Consider the following 24,938-nt stretch of genomic DNA (forward strand, 5'->3'; position numbering starts at 1 on the left):
TGTGATATATCACATGCAAAGGCATTACATAATTATTGGCTGTATTCCTTACAGTGTATATTTCATACCTGTGACTCATATACTTTGCAACTGGAAGTTTGTAACTTTCACTCTCCTGCACCTATTATATTTCTATCCTCCCACCACCACCTCCCCTCTGGCAGCTGTCTGTTTGTTCTCTGTGTCTATGTGTCTGTTTCTGTTTTGTTATATTTGTTCTTTTTTTGTTTGCTTGTTTTATAGATTCACATATACATGAAATAATATGAATTTGTCTTTCCCTTTTTGACTTAACTGCACTTATCACAATACCCTCTAGGTCAATCCATGCTGTCACAAAAGGCAAGATTTCTCCCTTTTTATGGCTGAGTAGTATTCCATTGTATATATGTACCATATCTTCCTTACCCATTCATCTACTGATGGGCACTTAAGTTGCTTCCATATCTTGGCAGGTTCACTGCTGCAGTGAACCTCAGGATGCATATATCTTTTCAAATTAATGTTTTTTTCCTTCATATTAATACCCAGGAGTGGAATTGCTGGATCTTATGGTAGTTCTGTTTTTCATTTTTTGAGGAATCTCCATGCTGTTTTCCATAGTGGCTGCACCAATTTACATTCCCACCAATAGTGCACAAGGGTTCCCGCCCTTTTCTCTGCATTCCATGAAATTGTTTTCTGAGCATCCCTGAAGATGATACCTACTGTGTGCATCAGTGGGTCTATTTATTATAAATTAAAGTGAAGTGAAAGTTGCTCAGTTGTGTCCAACTCTGTGACTCCATGTCCATGGAATTCCCCAGGGCAGAATACTGGAGTGGGTAGCCTTTCCCTTCTCCAGGGGATCTTCCCAACCCAGGGATTGAACCCAGATCTCCTGCATTGCAGGTGGATTCTTTACCAACTGAGCTATCAGGGAAGCCCCATTATAAATGAACCCACACTAAAGTGCCCATGAGAGATGAGAACAAAGTAGTTGTTTCTTTCAGGAATGTTAGAACTTATCTTGAGACACAGCCCTTTCTAAGCCCAAGTAACCGCTAGTGACAGAAATTTGCATGTGAATGTCAGATCTTTGGGGGCAGGCAGAGATCTTTCTGGGTTTTACAGTGACATCAAAGAAAGTAGCTGTTTTTTCCATCCACATTAATGGCTACTCTTCTGTCTCATTTCAGTCCTTTTCAAGAAACCAAAAGAAACCAAGCACATCTAATGTACAAGTTGCTATTGTTATACAAAAGATGCCCACAATTTGCCAAATACAAGGGAAAACCCTGTAAGAAAAGACATGATTCTTACCTTCTGGAAGTTATGCTCTGGACTTTATCTTCTGCTTAATGTTGGCTGGTACTTCTCTTCCGTCTTTAGTCTTTCCTCTGCTTGCAAACCTCCGTACAGCATGTCTGAGCTAAAGCTCTCCAAAGTGTAGTCTGTACTTGCTGGCTCCCATATGAACACTCTCTGTTCACTGCCAAGAATGCATATCCCCGTTTCTTTGTCTGCCAGGCCCGCTGATGACAAGTAATTTTCTCTACCAGAGTGCTCTTGTCTCATAGACAAACTCCTGTACATCCTTCAAGACCCCATTTAAGTGGCCTCTGTTATTTGAAAACTTCTGCTGACTTTCCATGGGGAGTGTTTTGCTTATCTCTAGTGTATAGTGTGGTCACGTGGAGTCCTACCTGTCCTTAACATTAGAGCACTTCTAGGGTAGAAACTGCATCTTATTCACATGTATTTTTACCGAATGTGTACCACTGTGTCTTTTATATTATGTGTGTGTGCTCAATAGCTCAGTCACGTTTGATTCCTTGCAACCCCATGGATTGTAGCCCCACCAGGCTCCTCTGTCCATGGGATTCTCCAGGGAAGAATACTGGAGTGGGTTTCCATTTCCTTCTCCCAAGGAATCTTCCTGACCCAGGGATTGAATCTGTGTCTCCTGCATTGGCAGGCAGATTCTTTACCACTGAACCACCTGGAAAGCCCCTTTTATATTGTGAAAGTGAAAGTGTTAGTTGCTCAGTCGTGTCCGACTCTTTGCAACCCCATGGTCTGTACCCCACCAGGCTCCTCTGTCTATGGGATTTTCCAGGCAAGAATACTAGAGTGTGTTTCCATTCACTTCTACAGGGGATCTTCCAACTCAGGAACTGGACTCGGGTCTCCTACATTGCAGGCAGATCCTTTACCGTCTGAGCCACAAATAAATATTACATGAAATGTTTCAATGATCCATTTATTTTCCCCAGATTACCAAACACCAAGTTCTTTACTCTCAACTTTCTTTTTTGTTTAATCATGTGCCTCTTGCATATAAAACACTTTGCTGGGGGCTTTGTCTTGTCTGTCTTCTCCTTACATAGCCCAGTCCCACAAAGTTCTATCCTTTCCTTCTTAGAAACAAGGAAACAGAAACTCAGAGAGGGAACGTGAAGCATGGTACCTAATGATAACCCAGTATGTAAGTGGTAAAGCTTGGATTTGAACTTAGATCTTTCTGGTTCATTTGTCCACTCATGCATTCAACTGATAATACTGATAAATACTTACTGTGAGTAACCATACTTACACTGGGGCCAGAGGAAACCACATGGAAGCAGATAAATTCCTTGTCACCATGGATTCTCCATTCTAGTGAGGCCAGAGACAGACAATTAAATACAATAAAGGAACTTCCCTGGTGGTCCAGGAGCTAAGACTCTGAGCTCCCAATGCAGAGGGCCCAGATCCCATCCCTAGTTGGGGAGCTAGATTCCACGTGCTGCAACTAAGAGTTTGTATGCTCCAACTAAGACCCAGTGCAGCAAAATAAATAAGGATGGGGTGTGTGTGCCTCTATAGCTAAGCTGATCTGGGGAGGGACCTTAAGCAGAAACTGACATGAATTAATGGTGGAGGGGATAGTGGTCCAGGCAGGGAGGAGATCGGGGCACTGGCCTGGGGAAGGGAGCGAGGAACAGCTGGGGCAGAGTGCCTGGATCTGAGCGGCTCTCCTAGGAGGTCTTTTGGAAGAGGAATCAGCAGCCAGGTCCTGTGGGTATGTGTGGCCCGTGGACAGGGATAAAGCTTTTACTCTGTGTATCAAAGGGAAGCTACTCGAGTTCTTTAGGTAGTAAAATTCTCTTGTGCAATCTTATAAGCCTTCGCAGTTTGTAAAACAACCATGCGTGGTCTGCTTTGGTTTCTGCAAGACTCTGAAATGTCACCTTCATCATGAGTACAGAGAGAAAAAGTAGCTTTCTGTGCACAACCCATTTCGTTCGCAAAACCCCCAGGATGAGGCAAATGCTGTTCTTATGTCCACGATAGAAACAGGAAAAGTAAAAGCCATGGTGTCTAACCAGCTTGTGCAGTTACATGACTAGCAAGTAGTCAATAACTGTTGGAGTTTGAACTTGTCCTGAAAGTGAGTTAGGTAACTTACCTACCTTCCCATAACTAGCCCCGTGGGATTGGAGTGCAAAGCCAATTAGTCTGACTTGTAATGAAATGCTGTCTGTATTGCATTCTTCCTGCTCTTGGCCCTGCCTGGTCTCGGCCTCTGCAACTTGGTGCCAACCTTGCCATGTGAACTGGTTTCTCAGCTTCCGTCTATCCTGATACCAATCTTGTACACCTCCTACAGGCCATGTGCTCGGGGGAGAGGGGCTTCACATCTCTCTTACTAAATCTTCCCTTCAACAAAATCCTTCCTGGACCTTCCTATTTAGTGCATTTCAAAATATTGGGTTGGTCAAGAAGTTTGTTTGGGTCCTTCCATAACATCTATGGAAAACCCCAAACGAACTTCTTGGCCCATGCAATAAATACTTAGACTGGCCTTCAAGGCCCCCCCAGAGCCTGGCTGCCGACCATCTCTCCATAGTGACCTTGCCTTTCCTCAATACCTGCCCTTTGCCTGCAGCCAGATGGGTCTGTTTGTTCCTGGAAGGAAGCCTGTGCTTGCTAAGGTCTGCAGCTTTGCTCATCCCATTCTCTCTGCCTGGGCCATTCCCCACCCCCACCTTCTTACTTCATCCAAGATATATTTTTTGAAAAGGCCATTCCCTTTTGATTCCATCTGCTAAGCTTGCAGACCATTTGTCAGTGTCACTCACCAACCAACCTGGGCCTTGATAAATGTTTTTGTGCTATCACTCAAACTGAGTTGTCATCTCTTAAAACCAACAATCACATCTCCTACTTCAACTTCTTGACATCTGCAGATAGAGCCCCAACCACATCCTTTTAATTAGCCTCTAATATGCCCTCAGTGAAGTGTTGGTAAGGCTTTGAGGAGGAGGAAGTGAGATAAATTATAATTACACAAAAGGTGTGGTCACTTCATAGCAGATGCCTTACCATTGGCCCCTTTGGGTGTGTATTTAAGGAAAATTTGGCCTTGTTCCCTGAATACCGGTGATGCTCGGTAGCTAGACCAATCCCAAGAACTGCTCCATTTTTGCTAAAAGGAAAACTTTATTTGAGAGATTTAATATCCTCTCCTCTACTTATATTTGTTCTTTTTTATATTAAACAAGTGCAGTTGGGTTTGAGAGGGTGTTGGTTTTTTTTCATTATTTTTCTTGCTACTTTTAACTAGTCCAGATGGCTATGCCATTCACAGACTCAAATGTGTCCAGATCATGAAACTCCAAAGGCCTCCCTGTTTGCGTAGAGTCCATATGTTTAGGCATTGTTGTTCCTTGTGTGGGTCCACAGAACGTGTTGAAAAATCTAACAGGGGAACTTGCATTTCCTACTTGGTCCAAGTTAGGATGTTTCTGTCCTTCCTCCTGGTCATGAGGGGAGGGGAGGGGGATCATGGTCACCTTTCAGATGATTACTTTCTCCTCTAAGCGAGGAAGGTGAGAAGAGATGATAAATAATTGAACGAAGCCTTTATTACTCTAAACAGTACAGTCTGTGCTATGTCAGCATTTTGGCAAGATCAGTGTCAGATGTATGGAAAGGTTTTTTTTTAAAAAAGAAATTTCCACCCATTAGCCTAAAATTAATCAGGCTCATCATTTGCAAATAGGAGTCTATTTTTGAGTTCCTGAGAAACTGGTTCAAAATATAGATTTTTTTTAAAAAAAATAATAATTTTCTTTTTTTTTTTTTTTGGTCGATACCCAGGGATGCGTGGCGCCCTAACCACTGGCCCACCAGAAAAGTCCCAAAATACAGATTTTTTTAGGTCCCCACTGCCTCAAGATTCCGATACGTTAATTCCTAGTTGGGTATCAGGTCATCTGACTTTAATACCAGGCATCTGATTACTCCTTGGTTCCTAGCACCAGACTTTGAGAAATTCTAATCTAGACTTGAAAGCTAAAATTTCAAAAAACAGGATATTTCAATGAGAAAAAAAATCAACTAACAAATTTAAAGCTCAAATATTTGCCCTATTAGATTGTTGGCTTTCTCTTCTTTTCTTGCCTACCAGCCAGAATCTCCGTTATTCATTGCAGCTTGTTTTTAGCCACTGAAGGCATCATCCTTAACACTCCAACCCTACCTACCTATAGGCCTCTTTATCCCTCCTAGAAAAGGGTTAGTGCATTTTCTAGAATAAAGCATTTTTCTTCCAAGCTAAGTAGCTCTAAGCTGTCTCTTCAGTTGTGTCCGACTCTGTGTGACCCCATAGACGGCAGCCCGCCAGGCTCCCCCGTCCCTGGGATTCTCCAGGCAAGAACACTGGAGTGGGTTGCCATTGCCTTCTCCAATGCATGAAAATGAAAAGTGAAAGTGAAGTCGCTCAATCGTGTCCGACTGTTAGCGACCCCATGGACTGCAGCCCACCAGGCTCCTCCGTCCATGGGATTTTTCAGGCAAGAGTACTGGAGTGGGGTGCCATTGCCTTCTCCTAGTGTTTAAAATATTCATTTTATTAGAGTATATAGGCAACAGAGGATGAGATGGCTGGATGGCATCATCGACTCAATGGACATGAGTTTGAGCAAATTCCAGGAGATGGTAAATGACAGGGAAGCCTGGTGTGCTGTGGTCTATGGGGTCGCAAAGAGTCAGACACGACTAAGCAACCGAACAATAACAGCAAGTTCTTTTTCCACTTTTCCCACTTTCCCCCATAGGTGTGGTTTTTTAAGGGACCTCTTGTAATGTGCTTACTCAGTTGCTTCAGTCATGTCTGATTCTTCGTGACCCCAGAGGAGCCTGCCAGGCTCCTCTGTCTGTGGGATTCTACAGACAAGAATACTAGAGTGGGTTGCCATCCCCTCCTCTAGGGGATCTTACCAACCCAGGGATCGAACCCCTGTCTCCTGCGTCTCCTACATTGTAGGCATATTCTTTACCACTGAGCCACTTGGGAAGCCCAGTAGTGATGGATGCTTGGTTTCTCCTTCTTATTTGAATTTCATGTGCTGACTCTGTGCTCTGCTTAGCTTGGAGGACAATGCCACGTACCATCATTTCATATCTAGAAATGAATTTATCTGTTTGTTCAGTTGAGATCTATTGAACACCTGCTATTTATCAAACACTCACCTTGGCCCTGGGACATCAGTGTAAACAAGAGATAACACATGCTTATTCTCACTAACTTTACAATCTAGTGGAGGAGAAAGATAAGACCTAGGTTACGTTATGATAAGACCTGATTTAAAGACCTGACTCATTGGAAAAGACCCTGATGCTGGGAAAGATTGAAGGCGGAGGAGAAGGGGATGACAGAGGATGAGGTGGTTGGATGGTGTCACCGACTCGATGGACAGGAGTTTGAGCAAGCTTTGGGAGTTGGTGATGGACAGGGAAGCCTGGCGTGCTGCAGTCCATGGGGTTGCAAAGAGTCGGACACGACTGAGCAACTGACCTGAACTGACTGAGGTTACATTGAAAAGTGTTATGGAAAAAATAAAGTAGGGGAAGAAGGGTAGAGTTCTCTAGAGGTGGAGGAGGGCTGCAAAGATATGTTATTCGGTGATCAGAGAGAAGGTGACATTTGAGAAAAGTTTCAAAAGGAGAGGAGTGAGCAAGCCATCAGGCTTTCCAGGTGGTGCAGTGGTAAAGAATATGCCTGCCAATGCAGGAGACACAGGAGACTCCAGTTTGATCCCTGAGTCGGAAGGATTCCCCTACAGGAGGGCATGGCAACCCACTCTAGTATTCTTGTCTGGAGAATCCCACGGACAGAGGAGCCTGAAAGGCTATCATCCATGGGATCGCAAAGAGTCAGACACAACTGAGCGTGCACAGGAATGCACATGAGCGCACCGGGGACACTTGGAGCGACAACAGTCTGGGCAGGGGAAACAGTCAGTGCAAAGACCCTGAGATGGCCATGTGTCAGGCATCTTACAGGAACAGCAAGGAGAGGCTGGCAGGGATAGGGTGGGATAAGCAAGCGGGAAGAACAGTGACAAAGTGCGGAGAAGACATGGGCCATTGTGCAGATTTGGGCTTCTTCCCTTGCGTGAATGGGCAGCCACGGCAAAGTTTTGAGCAGAGGAGGGAGGTGATCTGACTTGGATTTTCAAAGGGTCTCTTTGGCTCTGTGCTGGGAACAGACTGTATGTAGGGGGTTGGCAGAGCTAGTGGGACCTGCCAGGAGGCTGCAGCAGGGATCCAGGAGGGCATGGATGCTGGGGCCTGCCTGAATCCTGCAGAGGCGGTGGCAAGCGTCAGTTTGGGATATAATTAGAAAGATGAGCCAACAGAATCTTTTGATGATTTGATGGGGGAAGGGAGAGAGAAAGACTGGATTCAAGGATGATTTTTGGCCTGAGTCACCGGAACTGAGTCACTTTCCTTTCAAAAGAGACGAGGAAAGGCTGAGGGTGATGTGGTTGGGGGAGAAGATGAGGAATTCAGTTTTGCTCTCATGACTGAGATGCCTATTGATATCCAAGAGGAAGTGCTGTGGGTGACTGTATATATGAGTCTGGTGCTTTGCAGGTAATTATCTAGAAGTTTTTAGCATATGCACAGGCAAATAATAATTTTGAAAGTGTATTTCCTTAAAAAAATCTTGCTTTGTACTTGAGCCTATTTATGTGTGCTTATGTATGTGTATGTGTGCTAAGTCTCTTCAGTTGTGTCTGACTCTTTGCGATCCTATGGACTATAGCCCACCTGGCTTCACCATCCATGGGATTCTCCAGTTAAGAATACTGGAGTGGCTTGTCATGCCCTCCTCCAGGGCATCTCCCCCACCCAGGGATGGAACTCATGTCTCTTATGTCTTCTGCAATGGCAGGCAGGATCTTTACCTCTAACTCAGCTTAGGAAGTGCATGTCTGTGTATGTGATTGTATATATGTGTGTACATAATTCTCTCTGGTTATAATTGTATAAAGAGCAGAATTGTGTTTGTATGCAATTAGTATGCTACCACTACGCTACCACGTGTTGGGGGGGAGGGGCTTCCCCGGTGGCTCAGTGGTAAAGAATCTGCCTGCCAATGCAGGAGATGTGGGTTCAATCCTTGGGTCTGGAAGATCCCCTGGAGTAGGAAATGGCAACCCTCTCCAGTATTCTTGCCTGGAACATTCCATGGACAGAGGAGCCTGGTGGACTACAGTCCATGGAGCTGCAGAGTTGGACAGGACTGAGCGACTCCACACACACACGTGTGTGCTCTTCCACTTAGCATACCTCAGAGTCCATTATTTGCAGTTTTTTTTGTGTCCAGCCTATTGTTGACCCCCTAACCTTTGGTACAAACTGACTTTTTTTTGACAAGGCCACTCTTTGTTTCCTGGTGTGATGCTCCAGATTTACCCCTGATCACCATTAGTATTATCATTTGCCATATTGGGCTTTCTAAAGACAGATTACCACTGCTGAAAAGGGTTAAATCTTGATGATCCCTGGCAAGTTCTTTTCCACGGGGTAGTTAACAGAGCCTTCGAGAGTGAACTTAGCAGTGCAGTCTTCTCCATCATGTGACCGTGCTTGGCACACTTGGTCCATGATGGCACAGTTCATTTGTGTAAGCAACTTGACAGATGTCCTTACTGAGGCATCAAATTGGATGGTGTCTGCTAACAAATCTAATGGGAAAAAAGAAAAGAGAATTCAATGGATTATCTTTTTTTTTTTTTTTTTTAGGATTAAATTTGTGCCATTTAGCTGTTTGATACCCTGTAGTTAATGCTGCTTTATTAGAAGCCTATACAATTCTTCACATGGGTGTCAAAATAATTTCAGTGAGAATGATGTTGTGTGGACTCATCAGGCTGAAGTCTTCGTCTTGTGACTACAGATGGGTTATTGTCTGCTGTTCCACTGTCTTCCAAGCCTTTTGCTGGATGAGCGAGACTTAACAATCTCCATTAATTTGCTTTGGCACTTCACATGGTTAGTCAGGCCATGAACACGATGGTCTTTAATAATTTTTTTTTTTAAATACTGCAATGCTCCTTTTCAGTTGCTGTCCTTCATAAATTGTATTTGCTGAAGCTATAATTACTCATCAAGCAGCAAAAGCAAATCTACCTCCAAGTACAATGAAGATGTTCTTTTGTGAAATTATTAAGATAGAGAAGTTCGACATGCAGAGTAATTTAGTTCTGCTTTTTAATTATATCTTTGGGGATCCCATCTATTAGAGCCTATCAAATTGGAAAGGACTGATCATCACCAGCACACCTCATAAATGCCCCTGTCTCACAGTGACCATTTCCCCACATAGATGAGGTCTTTAAAACAGTTGAATTAGCCTGTTTCTTTCATAACATGTTTAAATGCTCTTTAGAGTAGTTAACTCTGTTTCACCTACAGGTTCATATAATTTATTTGACATATTTTGTTTTGACTCTTGAAATCACATAGAAGAACTTTGTTTCATTGAGTAGAGGATCTTGGAAGGAACATTAGTGAAGAGTTGCCACTGAGAAATTTTGGAAATTGACCAAATTAAGGTGACTTGTTTTTGCTGTTCTTGTTTACTTGCTAAGTTGTGTCCAACTTTGTGACCCCATGGGCTGCAGCATGCCAGACTCCTCGGTGCTCCACTATCTCCTGGAGTTTGCTCAAATTCATATCCATTGAGTCAGTGTTGCCTAGCCATCTTGACTTAGAATGTCTAATTCAGAAATTCATATTTAGTTGATTAATAAAATACATAAACTTTACCATGGTGCAAAGTTAGGATATTAGTTATTATAAGAAGGATTCAGGGAAAATAAAACAGTATTATCAATAAAGGATTTGGAACAAGGTGTCCCAGAATGTGTTCCCACAGGGTGTTGTGGGGGGAAAAATGAATTGTTCCACAGCCAGTTTATGTGGGGCTGGGTTTATTAGTTCTCAATTAAAGAAAAATGTCAGCTCCGTCCAGATAGGAACCTTGTCATCTTTTTCATCATTTTGTCTCAGGTCTTGCACATTGTAAACACTGCAGGACTTCTCACAATCTTTAATGTTACAGGGAGCCCTGTGACTCATCCAAGAGAGGGCAGTGATCCGCAGCCTTTCCCAAATTTACTGGTTTTTGAAATACTTTTACTGAAGTGCATTTTACTAGACTTAGTAAATGAGCTACCCTCTGGGAAATTTAAGCTTTGAGTAAGATCATTAAACATGAAGTTCTGAAATTGATCACTAAGTGAAATATTCAAGTTTTTGCTGCGACTGGAATGTAATTGATACAGATTATGAGGCAGGAGGGGCTTCCCCAATGGCTCAGCGATAAAGAATCTGCCTGCCCATGCAGGAGATGCAAGACATGCAAGTTTGATCCCTGGGTTGGGAAGATTCCCCTGGAGAAGGAAATGGCAACCCACTCCAGTATTCTTGCCTGGGAAATCTCACGAACAGAGGAGCCTATAGTCCATGGGGTCGCAAAGAGTCGGACACGACTGAGCAACTGAGTGAACAAGCATGAGGCAGGAGGGATGTCAGGCTTGACTGCTTGTGTCTGTGTTTGGGGCAAGTTTCCTGACTCCCTAGAAGCCTCAGTGTGTTCGTCTGTAAAGTAGGGGTAGTCATTTTATTTCTCTGTTTGTTGGGAAAATAAATTACATTTGGCCCCACTCTGGAAAGTTAAATGAAATATTAATTATGTATGCAGAGGACTTCCCTGGGTAAACCTTTATTATCATTATCATAAAAAACTAAGGGGTAAAATTGTTCCACTTCAGATGAGTGATTATGTATGATACACTGAAATTAAAATATGAACACCCTCCCTTCCACAAATATCGGAGGGCTTATAACATGCCAGGCATTGTTGTTAGTTCAGGCAGAGCGTGGTGAACACAGTCAAGGCCCCTTCCCTCGTGGACCTAGAGTTTTTGTACTATAATGTGTTTATGGATGTCACTGTCTCTTAGAACGTAAATCTAATTGTACACAATTCAGTTAAAGTTAATTGTTCTGGGGTCATTATATTAGCGATCTGCCCCAAATGATCACTTTTTCCTCTCAGAATCAGATCGGTTCTTACACAAAAGAAGCGCAACAAAATCAGAGGTCATGTTTTAAAAGAAAATAAAATTAAGCTAGCATTACTTGATAAGGTAAAGCTAGTGAACATGGGATCCAGTTCTTCCTTGTGAGGTCCATCAGCACACAAGGGTAGCCAGATTTAGCAAATAAACATACACAACCTGCAGTTCAATTCGAATCCCCCGTAAATAAATACTTTTTTAGTATAAGTATACCCCAAATACTGCACGAAACGTAATTATACGAAAATAAAGTGGTGTTTTTTTTAAATTTTTTATTTTATATTTGAGTTGCTATTTAGTCACGTCCTACTTTTTGTGACCTGTAGCCCACCAGGCCCCTTTGTCCATAGCATTTCCCAGGCAAGAATTCTGGAGTGGGTTGCCATTTCCTTCTCCAGGGGATCTTTCCCACCCAGAGATCGAACCCACATCTCTTGCGTTGACAGGTAGATTCTTCACTACTGAGCCACCAGGGAAGCCCAAATTGAAGTATGGCTGACTAGCAATGTTGTGATAGTTTCAGGTGAAGAGCAAAGAGACTGAGCCTTATGTAAGCATGGATCCATTCTACCCCAGGTCCCCCTTCCATCCAAGCTGCCCCATGACATTGGGCAGAGTTCCCTGTGCTATACAGTAGGTCTTTGTTGGTTATCCATTTTAAATACAGTGGTATATTTGAAAGGGAAATTTAGCTGGGCATCCTGTTTTTGTTTTTGTTTTTTTCTTCTGAGTACCCTCCAGTTCCAACCCAGAGGAGATATTTTTACCCCAAACAGAATAGAAACCTTTGCTTCCATTTCAGATGATTTATAACTCTTCCTGCCTGATCACGAAGTGTTTCCAAATTAAAAGCCATTCATTAAGGCCTTATATAGATACAAAGGATATGCAAGGAGTGCTTTGTAATGCCAGCTCAGTACTTCAGGTGAGAGCTTTTCAAATTACGTGGGCCACTGGAGCCACCTGCTTGAGTAACCACGGAGGGGGCCGTCCCGTGGCTCATCAACGCACCACCGTGCCCGCGTTGTTACTGATTTTTCTCATTTCTCCAGGGCAAATACTAATTAATGGATACAATTCACAGCTGATTAGCTGTAGTTTCTTCAGTAATTACATTCGCATGCTAACTGTTCAGAAGAGGATTTCTAACCCAGTTCTTATTTCACTCTAAGCTTAATTTGTTTTTTGAATTGTTTAAGCCCTTCGTTTAATAGCCATTTTATTTTTCTTTGTTGTTTTAGGTGCTATTAGATAATAAGTGAGTTTAATCTTAAAAAAAAAAAACAAACCTCTCTGATAATGAGCTGTTTGCTTTAAATGGATTTCTAATTCCCCAACAAAACCTACATTTAAGTAACAGTAAAGCTGTGATACAGGCTGTCGTCAGTAGCTTGGGAGCCAGGGTTGGTACACGGAATATACATCGTGATCCAAGCTCTCATAAATACCCTAAAAAGAACATTTGAGATGGAGGCCTGAGATCTTAATTCTAAACTCCTTTATTCAACAGAAATTCCTGTCCTTTCTCTCGCATGTATTTAACACTGTGGAAAAATGGGCCGGGGGCCAGTGGGGTGGGGTGGAATATATGTGTATGTGCATGCACCTGCTCATGTGTTTTTTTTTTATATATATTTTAAAATTATTTTTGAAACACTTTATTGAGGTATCATAGACATACAAAAAAACCTGTACATATTTAATGTATACAACTTGATGAGTTCGGAGATAAGTAGACATCTGTGAACCCATCACCACGTGTTTTCGATATCACATGCCTTCAGAAAAGCTAGATAAAGGGCTTTCTTAAGCGCTAACAAGTACATCTTTCAGAAATCCTCATAAAGATACTTATCCAAATGAATCTGAGGGCTCCTTGTGTGAGGATGTATTTAGGTGTCGGTTTACGGGGTGGGATTTTGCTTCTGTAGACCGTAACAGCGTTCTGGAACCATTAGAGCCTTCTGTATAAATCCTGCTTAGTTCTTGGATCCCTGACATGATAAAGTAGAGCATGTCAATCCCACTTCTGTGCGCGAATCCTACAGGTTCAGAGTTGGAGGATGAGAGCCCCTCGGAAATAAGAGTGTGGGGGCGTATTGAGAGGAGGATGTGTGGGTTTATTGTGGGTCTTTCATATCTGTATGTCTGTATTTATATTTATTCTCTGTGTTTATCAATCTGTGTATTTGTATCTGTCTGTCTACCTCCTTGGGAAAATCGTGCCTTTTACTTTAAATAATTACTGGCTGTATTTATAATAGAGAATGGATATACATTTCACCCGTTGGAGACCAAATCTATGTGTTATTTGATGCATGAAAGGGAGGAAATAATACACTTTATAAAAAGAAGGGCATTCTTTTACCATTTAAAAATCGTGAAAATAATATAGTTCCAGATAATTATGTTCCCAGAGCCTCTCTACATTGCCAGACTGATAACAGAAATGTTTAAAGCAACAAAAATGTGCCTTCTTAGACCATCTGAACCTGAAAATGCATTTCTGCCAAAATCCAAGTTTTACATTTTGATAACAGGTCTCTGGAAGGAAAGAGCTTATGTCTGAAATGCTGATACAGTCTTACTTGTGATGGTCTGAATGGGCTATTGTGTTAGGGAATTAAATAAAAATTGCTGTGTTCATGGGATCCTGCTTATTTTTTAAACCTCTTTGCACTTAATGTTACATTGAGAGATTAAATACCACTATTTTCAACAGCTCTGATGGATATAGATATCATTTTAAACTCTATTTGAAGGTTTAAAAAATATTCTTTAGTCTTATTATTTATTTATATTCATGCCACACCCTATTCAGGGGAAAATAGAATTTGAGTCCTGGGAACTGAATTCTATTCAATTTAATTCACATTTTAGTCTAGGTACACTTGTGACATTTGTTCTTGAAAAGTAAGCTATGAAGTCCCAACATGCTTTAAAAATGTGTCAAGGTGATTTTCTTGGAAACTCTTTTCCTGCTAACCTCTGACAAATGCCAGTTCGATAAACAACACCCACTAGTGACCAGTTGGGCAAATGTTTACAGTTGTCTCCTTTCACTGTTAGTCTTGATGAGAAACAACACTATTTTCTAGAATTATCGCGTAAGCTTAACTCGATGCTTTATTTTCTGAGGGAGTCAGCTGACAGAATATAGCATGGTGCTCTGAAACCTGTCACAGTTCAGATTTCGTCTGAGGCAGACCACCCTTTTATCTCATCACACCAACGTTCTTTCCAGATCCCATCTGAGCGCTAAGTAAATCCCCAGAATTCTTTATGACACGGCATATTAACATAAAACAATGTGTTTTCTTTCAGTTTGGAAATAACAATAACTACATGAATATGGCTGAGGCAAACAACGCTTTCTTTGCCGCCAGCGAGGTAGGTGTCTGTCTTAATGTGCCTGTTCATGTTTTGTCTGTTATTTAGATCATTTAAAAGGCTTGAAGGGAAAAGCCAAGTATTGAATTTATCTCACTCTGGCTCTTACATGGCACGAGGTAACAACTTTGGAGGAGAAATGAGAAAAACCTATTGGAAGAGAAAATAACCTGACAAGTCTTTATCACTCGTCCGTAGGCTGTTACAAGTGTTAGTAACTCACACACACACACACCTCTTAGTGAAAAAAAAATATAGGTGCAAACAGCAGTAAATATATAAGAAGAGACTATCTATCCAAACTATATTGGTGTCTAAGCAGATAAGGGTTATTTTGGAAACTAGGATGGAAGGGATTTCTAATAGAAAATATTTAAGCATCACACCGCTCTGGAAATCATTTCATTAAGTTGCCATGGTTTTGGAATGATGTGGCAGAATGGCATCATGATTTGTCGGGTCTTCAGTGGGTGTGATGTAAAATGAGTGTTTTTTGTCAGATTCCCACAGCTGAGTATAGTGGTGTGCACACAGCGCCTGCTAAGTTGCTTCAGTCACGTCTGACTCTGCGACCCCGTGGACTGTAGCCTGCCAGGCTTCCCTGTCCATGGGATTCTCCAGGCAAGAATGCTGGAGTGGGTTGCCGTTTCCTTCTCCAGGGGATCTTCCCGACCCCGGGATCAAACCCGCGTCTCTTATGTCTCTTGCATTAGCAGGCAGGTTCTTTACCTCTAGCACCACCTCTGCTCAGTAAATATGTATTGAATGAATGAATGAATGAGCATGCTCCAAGACTGTCAGGGCTAGGAAAATAGAGGGATGGAATCAAAAGGCAGCACCATGCTCGGAAACCATGAGAGTATGTGAAGGTTATCAGTGGAATGAACATATTCTTGTTGCTGTTTTCACTGCACTCCTTACTCAGTGACAGGGCTGCTCCCCTGGTCTCACTGGCCTGCCTTCCAGAAAAACCTCCATCTTGATTAGATCAAGAAATGGTTTCCTGAAAATGGTACCCTGTGTGAGATTTAAGGAAACAAAAACAAGCAGAAGTGAAAATGGAACATTTCCTCTTGCAGTGCCCATAATACAAAACTCTTCATTTTCCAAATACATTCAAATATAGGAAAGTGAACCAGCTTGACCCCAGAGAATGAAAATCATAACGTAAATTTTCTCCGTTACAGGAAGGCAAGTGGTATGGAAGAAATGAACTTGGCAAAATGAGTAGAAAAAGTGGGGAATCAAGAATTAAGGGTATCCATAAATTAATCATTTTTGTAGTGACTGTCATCTCTCTAACCAAGAAGACTGCCTAGATAAGGGAATATTGTTTGGCACTGGCTGCTGTGTTGTTTGTGATAATGAGCACAAACCCCATCTGTAAGGACAACATGATGTTTCATTCTGTAGGATTTTTTTCCCTACATTTGAATCAAACATTGATGAAAGCTCTAGTGCCAGCAGCTGTTCAGAGACAATTTAATTCCAGCTGTGATAATTCACCGTGTCAGACATTGGCTGTTATATGTTGATACAACAGTTCTCCAGATTTGCATTTTTATCAAAAGGAACAAATGTTTTGAACATTTCAGTACAGATGGTATTTAACCATGTACATACTACTTTAACATGTACAAGGTAAACACTGGAAAGTCAATATCTGTAAAAAGTAATTATATAAACTAACTGATTAATCTGATATTGGTCATATGGTGTGGTTGCAGAAGTCAATGTCTTTTTTTTGGTTGCTGCCATACTTGGTTATTTTTATTATCTCAGATAACCATTGCTTTGATTACTCGTTTCTCTAAGGAATGTTTAACTTTATATTTCATGGATTACCTCTCTTTAAAAGTCATTTAAGGTTTTAGCATTTTCTTAGTTATATAATATAATGTTATGGTATTGTTTTATTAGATTATGAAATAGTAATATATTGAATTCTATGTAAAAATTAATTTCTTTAAAAAATATACTGGAGGGACATATATGTAAGATCTCTTTATACCTTAACAAAAATAAAAATGAAAATCTCTTTAATTTTAACTGCCTAGCAAAAGACATACTTTATGTTCAAGTTTAAAAAATAATCCTATGTAATGATTTCACTGTACATGTTTGCTTGAGCAAAAAATAAAGCCCAAGTTAATGTTAATACACTACATTATAGTATGTGCCTAATTTCCCAATCACTTCATTAAAAGCATTAAAAGTAAATTTGTTTAGTTTTTTAACATTTTAATGAGTGCAAACTCATTCAGGAAGACTTTAGGTTTGATGCTGTGAAGTCAAAATTGTGCCTGAAACTGATTCCCTTCCCATAGATATCTCCCAGTAGATAACACTATGGGGACCAGGATGCTCTGAGTTTGAAATTCACACATTTGCTTTATGTTTTCTGTCTGTGTCATGATTACCCTGACCATTTTTAAAGTACTTTAAATATTTATTGAAATAATATTTCAAGTGTTAATTACAGTGGTAATGAAAACAGCCAAATGCCACATATCAAGAATGAGTGTTTATCCGTATTGTTAATGTGATATGTTAGATTTCATTAAGCAGTAATGGGGTAGCAAATGAGTCACAAATTACAGTTGCATCTGTTACTAGACCACATTAGTGCCAAAATAACAGCAAATGCAGCCATAGGGTTACATTCATTAGCCAGCCACGCTTGTGGCCAATTCATCCTTTGTGTTTGAGAACTCGGGGTACCGCAGTTGGAAACTGACATTTTTGGGGAGCCGTTCTTGGAATCAATATGTCAGATAATCTAATATTTCACTCCAGCTTTCAAATGTGCTATTGTACTCTCATGTTTTGCATCTACTGAATCTACTGAGAAACTCAAGATGTTCAGTTGCCCAGCCATGGACACCCATAGCTTGTGACTTCTTTATTTCTGGTGAGATACGAATAGCAGTTGACAGGTTCTATAGACAAGAAAGGGTGTGTGTGTGTTTTCTCCCCTTGGGTTTGTTTCTATTTTCTTTCAAATGGTTATTAAGTTACATCATCATTGATAGCTTGAAGAAGGATGATTTTCAGCTCTTAATTAGTTTTCTTAACCAATTATAGTAGATTCAAATTATCTTGCACCAATTCATTCTTCAAAAATTACTATTAATAATAAATGAACTATAATATTGACCCTCTGAGCTGGAAATAAAAAGTATCTGAGTAACTGCTTCACCCTACCAAAAAGAATATTCTAGACATTGACCCCTCTTCCCACAAAATTGAAGTTCTATTTTAAGAAAGATAGTTCATGGGGTTTGGCAGGCAGCTCTAATTTGCACCCCAAGGGCCTATGTGAAAATATTATCTTTAAGGGTCTAAGTAGCACTGAAAAAAGTATGCATTATTTACTTTGGTCTTGAGAAATAACATTAAGTACTTGAGAAACATCCATGGAATTAGTACATTTCTATCAATATATCTCTATGCTCCTTCTATGGCCTTTAAAAACTGAAGACTGGAAGAGAAGTGTTCTGATAAATACAAATCAAAAATCTTCCTATAAAAGAAAATTCTCCTTTTTGTTTAAATAAAAGCCCTGGATAAATATGCTCTGATGATCCTTATATAAAATGCTTTATTACAAACAGTAGCAACTTCCATGGAAGCAGGCATTGCACTTGAGACTATACCAATAAGGAAATTAAAAAAGCAAACCATACATTCGGCATCACTTGTTTTATATGTTGTGGCAGAAAGTAAATATGTGTAATGTTCACTTCCGGATTAATGTTGTGTGTGCACTCCACAAAATCGTCAACATTTGATGAAGCATGTGGATAATGTAAGCGTTTGAGCTGTTTCACTAACATATCAATAAAGTGGCAATTTGTTATATAGCCAAATCTAATGTCGCTGGTGCTCCAACTAACAACAAAGACAGATGTTGCTAATTAAGTACGCATTAAAAAACTGTTAATACTGATACTCCATTAAAACCATATGATAATGAGACTTAAATCTTTAATCAGAATGATCAGCAAAACTTTATATATGGAAATCTGTGTTTAAGATGTTTTCATTTGAGAAATAAATATTTGGTCTAGCTGTGTAGTGTTTTCATGTGACATCGTTCTTTTTCCCTCCGAGGAGAAATAAGATCTAGGAACAGAATATGAAGATATCTATATTTTGTTTCCTTTTAGCAGACATTCCATACACCAAGCCTTGGGGATGAGGAGTTTGAAATACCCCCCATCACGCCGCCTCCAGAGTCAGATCCCGCCCTGGGCATGCCTGATGTCCTTCTGCCTTTTCAAGGCCTCAGCGATCCGCTGCCTTCCCAGGGAAGTGAATTCACACCCCAGTTTCCCCCTCAAAGCCTGGATCTTCCTTCCATAACAATCTCAAGAAATCTCGTGGAACAAGATGGCGTGCTTCATAGCAGTGCGTTGCATATGGTAGGCATCAAATTTACTGCTTGAAAGTGTTTTACTTATCGTTTGACCTTTGCGGGGTAAAGATCTGAGAGCCCATGTCCTGAAACATGCCCATGCCCGTGTGGGACTGGTGGACATGTAGATTGTTCCTCCTGGTGCCATTTAAAGGCACATAGTGGAGCAGTCCCTGGTGTTGGTCAAGATGGCATTGGGTTGGTTGACTTGAAAAAGGAGGACCCCATAAGATCCTCTGGTTTGAATTGATTTTTTAAAGTAGTCTGACTCATTGGTTTGAAAGCAGCCAATCTTCCCTTGCTTTTGGTTTAACAAAGATATGTCCTTGAGTTGAAAGTTTGCCCAGGAGAGTTTTTTTTAAAAAGAGAGCCCTTACCAGGGCCCAGGTCTTTTTGCATTTGTTGGATTAAAGCATCATGTTTATGATATGTGATTTGCTCCTACCTGAAATGAAATTTCAAACTGTGATACAGAGAAAGGGAAAAAGAATAATTGTTCATAACCAACAGAGGAAAGTATAGAGCAGGTTATTTTGTGAAATATAGCTAATTGTGTTATTTATTGTTGTAAACATCAAATAAGGCACTCCAGAGAGCCAAAATTACTAATGCAATAATTTTGGTTCTGTTTTTCTTGGTGTGCAATTATAGTTAGCAATCACCAGAGTAAATCTACTTAAGTATTTTAAACTCTTCTGCTGGGGCTGTTTTTTCCCTACCATAGTATATAAGGCATTGGGTGTCTATCTAGGTGAAGTATGAAACAGACGTTTTAAAACAAGATTAATAGTTTATAGGGCTTTTTTTTTTTCTTAAACCCTGATAAGATGAAACAGATGTGTTGGTATAACAAAAAACAAATCCTATTGCTTGTTTACATATTTCTCTGCACATTATGACCATGCCAGTGATGTTTATTGGTTTCATTGTTAATTCCCCAGATAACAGCAGATGATTGCAAAATATGTAGTGGATTAGCAGTGCAAAGATTCAGTGTGCGCTCTGAAATATAAGATTACTTTCCCAAATAGGATTGCAGCAACATAATTTTCTTTGCCTGTGATCTTTTGTGTTTGAGCTGAACATCAGGGTTTTTATTTTTACTTTTTTGTCAGAAAAGAGTGTAAGGAACAGTCGGGAAATGGTCATTAAGTATTCATAAATGTTCCTCGCCATCTCAAATAATTGTTTCCTGTGGACTTTCTTGCATTTTTGTCCCTTTGACACTGGAAGGGAGGGTTCTGTCCTCTGTTTCTCTACAATCAGCCTTGCAATGTTGTGCCTGGAAAATAATAAAAATAAAAAGGGTGTTTAGTTGCCAAGGGAGTTTGCCCAGGGTTCACCATTATTCATAGATGCTCAGTGAGGCTCATTTAAGTTAGGGAAATAGTTAAAAGACCATATAATGCATGCTAAAATGTGTGCTTTATTAAATTGGTAAATATTTATTAATAATATAAGAATCTGCCTTTAAATTAAACATCTGATGAATTACCTTGCCGTAAAGCTATAAAACTGTTATTGCTGCTATAAAAAAGTGTAAAGGAGGCATTTTGACTATGAAATTTCATTTCATGGTCAATTGAATTTACTATATTGGAAAGAACTAAAGATGGAATCATAAAATAATTATGATATTCACATACACTTAAAGAACAATGCTTTCACGGAGTGGCGTTGGGAGAGAGGACTCAATTTTTAATGCTTCTTTTGTAATGTATTGCTAATCACTCATGCAGTTGAATTATTTCATTGATTTTTAAAAGTAGAAGTCCTTTAGCTAAGTACAAACTGTTGTCATGGTGTTTATGTGGACCTCATCGCATTTATTGGTGCCTTTCTGAAGTTTTGCTGAACCTGAATGATATTTATTTTGGCTGGAAACAAACTAATCTTGTTGAAAATTCGAGTAGAATTTCACCTTGAAGAAATGTCATGGGATTTTAAATCACAAATGTTGGAAAAAATAAAACGTACCAGGACAGAATTACGATGAATACAATGTGTCGTTGGCTTTGTTCTGTGTACTACCTGACATGTTCACCTATAAACTTGAATTCAGAATCGCCAGAGGCATGGTTAAAAATAGGTTATGTCAAGGTTCTTCTATATTTCCCTCCGGGTACCGAGGTGGCTGGCGACATCGTAATGCTCCACAGCAGCTCCTCGGAGATTTCCCTCAGGAAGGTCACCAGAAAAATAATAAATAATACTTTATACATCATGCATTCAGTTTCCCAGTGTGCACTGGCTATTTGGTACCTTATGCAACTAAGAAGTTTTATTATCCAAATGAATATGGCTGTCGGTTAAGAATTGCTATAGTAAATTAAGACTATCATGTAAGAAGAAAAGCCAGCTTGTTTATGTAGTTTTGAACCAGCTTTTCTTCAGAGCCTCATTGGTTTTCCTTTAGAGAGTGACAGTTTGTCACATTACTGATTAACTTTATTTTGTTGGCAACATGTTTATCTTCTTTAAATTTCTGCCATTATATTTAAAAAACAGAAAGCAGGAACAAAAAAGAAAAGGGGGGAGATTGAAAAGAGTCTAATGATTAGCAATCCAATATGCAAATAATGCCCTGGTTATTCAAAAGCGAATTGTTGAAAAAATTGAAATCTGATGCATTTGTGGCTTCAAAGAACAACCTTGATTTGCTTGTTGTGGATATGTGTATTTTCAAACAGGATGTGGTTGGCAAGTCAAAATCAACAGTCATAGTTTGGTTAAAAATTCTTTTTACCTCTAAGCATTATTGTCAGTTCAGATGATCATCTGGAAATTATTTTAATCTACAAAAGATGGCAATCCTAAAAATCTACAACATGTGCTCTAAAGGGTTTCTTTTTTTTTTTTTAACACCTCTCTATAATCTGCCCAGCCTGCTGAGTAGCATTGACATCAGTAGTACATCAATTTCAGAAAGTGGATTATTTTTACTAGACAGCTATTGTGACATATTGGGTCAGTCATAAATGAAAGATATTCATGCAAGCATGCAATACTTGTAATGAAGTCTCACTCTGACCTTCTGTATGATTGATTCTGTAATTTAGTTTTCTCAGGCAGTGCCTGAAATGAAATGAAATCATGTTGAACAAGTTTTGAATACCCACAGTGCACCAGGAGAAGAAAAATCTGCAGCCCTAGAGGCTTGAGAGAGAGCAGCTGAACGATTTATCTCTATGCTATTATAGCCTTTGCCAGCATTCAACATTTCTTTCTTTCTTTTTTTTTTTTCTTATTTGGCTTAAGTACTTAATTCTGCAGGTAGCTGTAAATGGGAAAATAAAATGCTGTTCAGATTTAAAATGACAGGACAGGAGTATGTGCAGGGGACTGATAAAATATCTTGAATAGAACTGACCTTTCATGTAGCTGAAAGTTACTGGGGGATTCATCCTCATAATTACCATATAGATTATTTTTATTTCTTTCCTGCAATGAAACATTTCAGAGAGCAGTAGTGCTGATTGAATGAAAATTGAACTTGTTAACATTCTTTTCAGCTTAGCCTGTTGTACATAACAGAAGGTTAGCTTTGATGAATTTCAAAATTCTCTTTGATATCCAAGAAACAGACAGTAAAATAATTGTCTCTAGTCTGATATTTTAGATGCCCCCCCCAAAGAGAATTTATAAAACACACTGATAATTCACACACTTTTTCTTTGTGCATTATATTTCATGTTTGAAGGACCAACGTTTTCTGTTTGATATTTGCTTTGGACTTAATTGTGATAGCATATATTTATAGAAAGTACTCCTGGTGCTTTGGTAATATCAAACATAGTATTAGAAAATTGAAAATGATGGCAGTAAGGGAAGTAAATTTGAGTATGGTAGTCTCTGTACCTGTTAAAGAAAGAGAATAAGAGAGAAAAAAAGTCTTATAGAAGATAAGCACACAGAGAAGAAAAAGAAGAAGCTTTTAAAATATTCATAAAGCTCTTAAGACATAATCCAGACAGATATCATTTTTGATCAGAAAAATGGAAGTGTATCAAAATAATTCTAAAATTGCCAGGCTTGTTTTAGAAATTTTTATTTTTCATACAGTCATTTAGTATGGGTCTAATTCTGGATTATTTTTATTTTCACAAAATAACTTCCATGCCATTTTTGTATTCCAAAATCTTCAGAGAAATATCCGACTTTCAATGAATACATTGTTTTAGCAATGTTGCTTAATGTGTTACAGATAAAACAGTTATTTCATGGGTCATTAATGTGTTTAATGCGTGGAACGTTCTATTAAAACAAGCCCTTATTATTGTTATGGACATGTTCATTGCTATTGTCAATAGAAGCGGCAAAGCTAAATTCCGCTGGACGATTACCATTTAGCCATTGGAGGGGACCAACAATTTCTCATACAAATTGAACGATTACTTCAATAATGTTTATTTTTGGTCAAGTATGGTCAAAACATTTTCTTATTGTAAGTTAACAGTAGAAAAGGCATGTCTTACATAAGCAAAATGACTCACTTTGAATGCAGTGGGACCCATCTCTTCAAAGTCCAAATTATAAAATTGAAACCATATTAACTCTAGCACACATTTACTGAGCACCTACTAAGTGCTATATATTCTTAATCATTAGAGACTGATCACTTATAAATTGAGTTTTTGGTTAGCAGTGTCTCTTCCATGTAATACCAAAACACAGAGTCTGATGACTGCTTCATAGAGGCATGTTGTCCGGAGTCAACTTTAGTTTAGCTGTTACTACACCTTGACAATTGTCTGCTCAAAATACCAAGGCCACAGACATTATACAAGCTGCCTTTCTTGGTAGAGCAAATAGCCTTGTACCATGCATAGCTCTATGTACCTACTAACCCTGAACATTGGAGTGTTCTCTTTAAGGCTGAGTTAACTTTAGGATCATGTTTTTGCTTTTAAAAAGATCATGTATTGAAGGAGGGGAATGTTCCAAATTTCTACTAAACCCAATTAGCTGTTGTGAAGGGCAACCTGTGATGACTTGGCTGGTTTATTACATTCAAGGAAACAAAAACATGTTATTAAAAAGTTAGCCTATGATTTATTTCCCTGTGTCTCATTTTGAACATATAATCTACAGTTATAATCTTTTATAGCATTGGCAGTACTTCCCTGTGGGTTAGGGACAGTAGACAGACCATTTAACAAATTTTTATTTATGTATTTATTTTAGTTTTGGTCGCACTGAGTCATTGTCGCTGCCCATGAGCTTTCTCTAGTCTTGCAGTGAGCAGGGTCTACTCTCTAGTTGCCGTGTGCAGGCTTCTCATCGCAGTGGCTTCACTTGTTGCGGAGCATGGGCTCTAGGGTACGTGGACTTCAGTAGTTTCAGCGCTTGGGCTTAGTTGCCCCGTGGCACGTGGAATCTTCCTGCACCTGGGATTGAACTGGACTTGCTTGCATTGCAACCTGGATTCTTAACCACTGAACCACCAGGGTGTGTGTGTGCTCAGTTGAGTCCGACTGTGAGGCCATGGACTGGAGCCCACCAGGCTCCTCTCTCCATGAGATTTCCCAGGCAAGAATACTGGAGTGGGTTTCTATTTCCTCCTCCAGGGGATCTTCCTGACCCAGGGATCGAACTCACGACGTCTGCATCTCCTGCACTGGCAGGCGGATTCTTTACCACTTTACCAGCTGGGAGGCCCCCTGGACCACCAGGAAAGCTCTCAAACAATTTTTAGAGGGATGATAGTTACTCCTGTACTGTTGTCTCAC

General features: G+C 39.8%; 1 protein-coding gene across 4 annotated transcripts in view; it reads left to right on the forward strand.

Moving 5' to 3' along the window:
* TOX3 (TOX high mobility group box family member 3) overlaps positions 1-24,938 on the forward strand; it is a 117,830-nt gene that overhangs the window by 70,727 nt on the left and 22,165 nt on the right. For 2 of the 4 annotated variants that reach the window (XM_043436320.1, XM_043436318.1), the window contains exons 2-3: positions 14,727-14,792; positions 18,962-19,216. In XM_043436320.1, coding sequence (XP_043292255.1) covers positions 14,727-14,792; positions 18,962-19,216 — 321 coding nt within the window. The remainder of the gene's footprint in view (positions 1-14,726; positions 14,793-18,961; positions 19,217-24,938) is intronic. The other 2 variants (XM_043436321.1, XM_043436319.1) reach the window with 1 other exon arrangement.

This window comes from Cervus canadensis, chromosome 18, assembly GCF_019320065.1.
Source record: "Cervus canadensis isolate Bull #8, Minnesota chromosome 18, ASM1932006v1, whole genome shotgun sequence".
In the NCBI taxonomy this organism is placed as follows: domain Eukaryota; kingdom Metazoa; phylum Chordata; class Mammalia; order Artiodactyla; family Cervidae; genus Cervus; species Cervus canadensis.